Source organism: Coptis chinensis, chromosome 3 (assembly GCF_015680905.1).
Source record: "Coptis chinensis isolate HL-2020 chromosome 3, ASM1568090v1, whole genome shotgun sequence".
NCBI classification, from domain to species: domain Eukaryota; kingdom Viridiplantae; phylum Streptophyta; class Magnoliopsida; order Ranunculales; family Ranunculaceae; genus Coptis; species Coptis chinensis.
Genome location: NC_141458.1, coordinates 62863637 through 62867827, shown reverse-complemented (window position 1 = coordinate 62867827; position 4191 = coordinate 62863637). Strand labels below are relative to the sequence as shown.

The 4191-nt window shown below is 35.1% G+C and overlaps 1 protein-coding gene across 1 annotated transcript; it reads left to right on the top strand.

The window, feature by feature from the left end:
- The first annotated feature begins 2428 nt into the window (after window positions 1-2428).
- Window positions 2429-3637, top strand: LOC147510344 (protein FAR1-RELATED SEQUENCE 5-like). Its single transcript, XM_086598098.1, has one exon. The coding sequence runs from the start codon at window positions 2429-2431 to the stop codon at window positions 3635-3637; it is 1209 nt and encodes a 402-aa protein (XP_086454224.1).
- Window positions 3638-4191: the final 554 nt, after the last annotated feature.

Genomic DNA, 4191 nt, shown 5'->3' with positions numbered 1-4191 from the left:
TGCACTTCACACATTTACCAAATCACCCATACCCGGGTGCCTCTCTCACACCGAGTACCACTACAAGACATGTCCCAAGCGGAGATATCGCCTCTAGAAAATATATTTCCATCTTGTAAACTCGTAACTTGTGAGTCACAGCCATATTTGGGATTTCCATACACATAAACAAAATCTCTTTTGGGCATAAAAAAAAAATAACAGGTAATTCTCGTACATTCAAGGAATCCAAACTTACATTCTCGTACACTTAAGAAATACAGCCAGCCGACCTGCAAGACGAATACCTTAGTTCCTCTTTAAGGCGGTTTTTCACATTAAGTCATAAACATTTTTATTATTATTTTTTTTTTCAACAAAAAGGCGTGGAGAGATCTAACGATGTGGGCGACACATTAAATTTTCACACAACTTTTTACAACAGGTTTTAACACCCAAGAGTTCTCATTAATATAATTCTTTCATCATGAAATCATCTTATCAAGTAATATAATATTTACGAAACATACCAAACGCAATAGCTGATAAGAGCCCAAAATTGTAGTTTTAACCCCTTAATAATACTACTTTTAGACCAATTATGTGAGTAATAAATAAGAGTTAATGCTAATTACGTGTTTTTATGTATTTCAGGCATGGAACTCAATTATGTGTAGAAACGTGCCACTTTGGCGATATAAAGGAGCAAATGGTTAGTTGCTAAGAAGTTCTGTGATAAAGGCCAAGATTCAAGGAGACAAAGCCTTTATAAATCCCGGTCAAAAGCAGAAAAGTCAACACGGGCAGAAACAGTGCACAAGTCAGCAGAATTTTCGAAGACCATATCTTTGGACTCAGGCCTCGGATTTAGGCCTACCTTATGTCAAAACGACCGGCTCGGAAAGAGCTTTCCAATGGTCTAAGCCTTGACCCAATCAAAGGAGTAGAAGTGGACGAAAAGTCTGCTGAAGTCAAAGCCAGCTGAAACGGGCTCTATGGACTGGAGAAATTGGGCTTTGGGCTCGATTTTCCGGCCCAAAACATGGCTCCTCAGCCCATGCACGAAATTGTGGATCTGGTCTCCTCTTTTACATAAAACAAGACTTAGCTCTTAAGAAAGAGATAGTTAGAGAATCTAGAATAGAAAGTAGCCATTAAAATAGCTTGTAGATCTAGTTTTTAAATTCAATTAGTTAAATTAATTAGTTTCATACATTGTTTTAGATTAATTCTTGGAATCATAGTTCTTCATTGATTAGATAAATAAAATAGTTATTTCTTGTTCATTTCGATTTTGTCATTTAAAATTGTTTGATCTAATTTCAGTTATTGTTATTCAATTCTTAGTTATTAATTTAGAATTCAATTATTGTTTAGTTAAATTTAATAAAGTTATAATCTTTATATTACGTCTAGTTTTAATTCACATCGTAGTATAATTCCCACCATTGCTCTCATTAGACTTTGAATAGATTAGTCAATCTAGGAAACTTGAATTCTAAAGAACTAAGAGTGGAACGAACTTTTTACTCCACTCTATTTCGATAGAATTGAGAGTATAGAAATCTTTGATAGCAACGCGTAATTAAGTTTAGTTTCACTTGCGTTTTGAGTTTCATCTTTCATTTCGTAGGTAAATTATTCAATTTTACATTTATCAATAGCCATTTAACTCACCTCAACATCAACTATATAAACAATATATATAAATATTTTCAATCATGAACAACGCATTAATTGAATGCCTCATTAATATAATTAAAATACACTCCCAACTGGGAACCAACACTCTGAAAGAGTAAAATCAAGTTTCATATACCATTTATCACAGATACTTTAAATTTCCAAGATATACTAACAAAATTCAATAACTAGTTATAACCAATTCTCCATATATTTTAATATTTACGATAAAATGAAATGTATATCTTTTCATTCTACACCAATCTTTCCATAATATATATATATATACCGTATACAATGACTTTCATACAACAGTTCATACAATAGATCTTGACCGCACATCATACAAAATCTAATGGTTTTTAGATAGAATGAGTTGGCATTAATTTTGGCGATAAAGTTGTGCTAAAAAACGGCTCAAGCCAAGCCAAAAAAAAACCCCACGTATTCCACTCTATTTTTTTCACCTTCTCGTATCTTTTAGATCAAACAACAAGAAAAAAAATCTTAACAAACTAGATTTTTCTCCCCTCCACGACCGATACGACATTCAATGACAAAAAGGTTTGCTTTTCTTGAAACACTTCCTCTAATTGAAAGAGAGTAACTTGGTTAAAATTTTGTTTTGATTGGTTTTTTGGGTATCTACTTACTCATTTTGTTTTTAATTATTTCTGTAAATCTTGTCAAAAGTTGGTCACTTTCTTCTTAGTAATGAATTCAATTTAATAATGCACTTATATCATTGTTTTAGGTGCTGTGAAAAATGGAAGAGTCACATGTGGATGAGTTTGAGGTTACCGGGCACTATGTTGGAGTCGAAGAAAATGGGAAATCCAATGATGTCATAGAGACACCCTATGTTGGGATGACTTTTGGTTCAAGTGATGAAGCTAAACAGTATTACGAGAGGTATGCTATAAGTAAAGGTTTTTCTACCGTTACAAGATCCTCTAACAAAGGTTGGAGACATTGTGACAGAGTGACAAATGTCTCTTTTGCTTGCTTACATTTTGGGTCTCACAAGAAAAAAATAAATGAAGATGTGGACAGACCGCGTTTGAATACGTCAACCCAGATAGGGGAATGCAAAGCTCAAATGTATGTTAAACTTGGTCGAACTACAATGATGTGGGAGGTTGGCCAATTTTGTGATGAACACAATCACACTTTTGTCTCGCCCTCAAAAAGAATGCTCCTCAAATCAAACCGAAGCATGCCTGATGCAATGAAGGGAATGGTGGAACGTTTTCGTGATGCAAACCTACAAATAAACAAAGTCAAAGATATTTTTGGAGGTGATGTGATTGGTTTTAATGACCGTAGGTGTTGGAACCATCTTCGTGACATAAGGCAAAAACTTGATGTTGGGGATGCTCAGTGGGCCTTTAACCATTTTCAAAGAAGACAAGTTGAGAATCCTCGTTTTTTATTCTCGCGGATACAATGTGATACGAAGGGAGAGCAAGAATTTTTTTGGGTTGATGCTAGGTCGCGTATGTCATATGAACAGTTTGGAGATGTAGTCTCGTTTGATACCACTTACAAGACTAACAAGTATAATATGCCATTTGCACCATTCACTGGTGTGAATCACCACTTTCAAACAATCCAATTTGGATGTGGATTGTTACAGGATGAGACGGAAGAAAGTTTTATATGGCTATTTCAGACTTGGAAAAATGCAATGGGGGGAAAGGATCCAGTTTCGTTTATTACTGACTCAGATCTAGCTATGAGAGCTGCAGTTCCTAAAGTTTTCCCTACTACACGCCATAGGCTATGCTATTGGCATATAAAAAAGAATTTTGGTGAAAAGTTAGGCCACTTGTACTATAAAAAGTCAAGTTTCAAAAGAGCGGTCAAAGAATGTCTATGCTTTACTATCAGAATTGGGGATTTCAAGAAAAGGTGGGACACATTGATAGAAAAGTACAAGTTAAGTGAAAATTCTTGGCTCACCGGGGCTATATGAAGATCGTGGAGGCATGGGTACTGCGGTACAATCGAACTACATTCTTTCTTTGGTTTGAACACTACTTGGTCGTAGTGAGGGAGTTAACGGTTTCTTTAAAGATCATATCAATCAGACGACCAATTTAATGGATTTTGTTCGAAAAGTATGAACAAGCCTTGGAGACTATGGAAGTAAATGAGAGAAATGAGGATTTTGAGTCCGAGAACGGAAGAATCACATTATCCTTTGGGAGAAGCTTCATTTTAAAACATGGTGCAAATATATATACAAGAAAAATGTTTGAAAAGTTTAGGACTCAGTTCTTTAATGCTGAGTTATACAAAGCTGACATGGTATCTGGTGAGTTAATGACATATGATGTGAAATTCATCCGTAGCAAGACCAATGAAGAAGGTGAGCATTGGATTATGAAGTGGAATCAACATATGTGTGAAGGAGTTTGTGAGTGCCACCTTTATGAGTTTGTTGGAATACCCTGTGCCCATATACTTAAGGTGTTATCCAAACTTGATGTCTATGAAATTCCAAAATGTTTCATTAACGAAAGATGG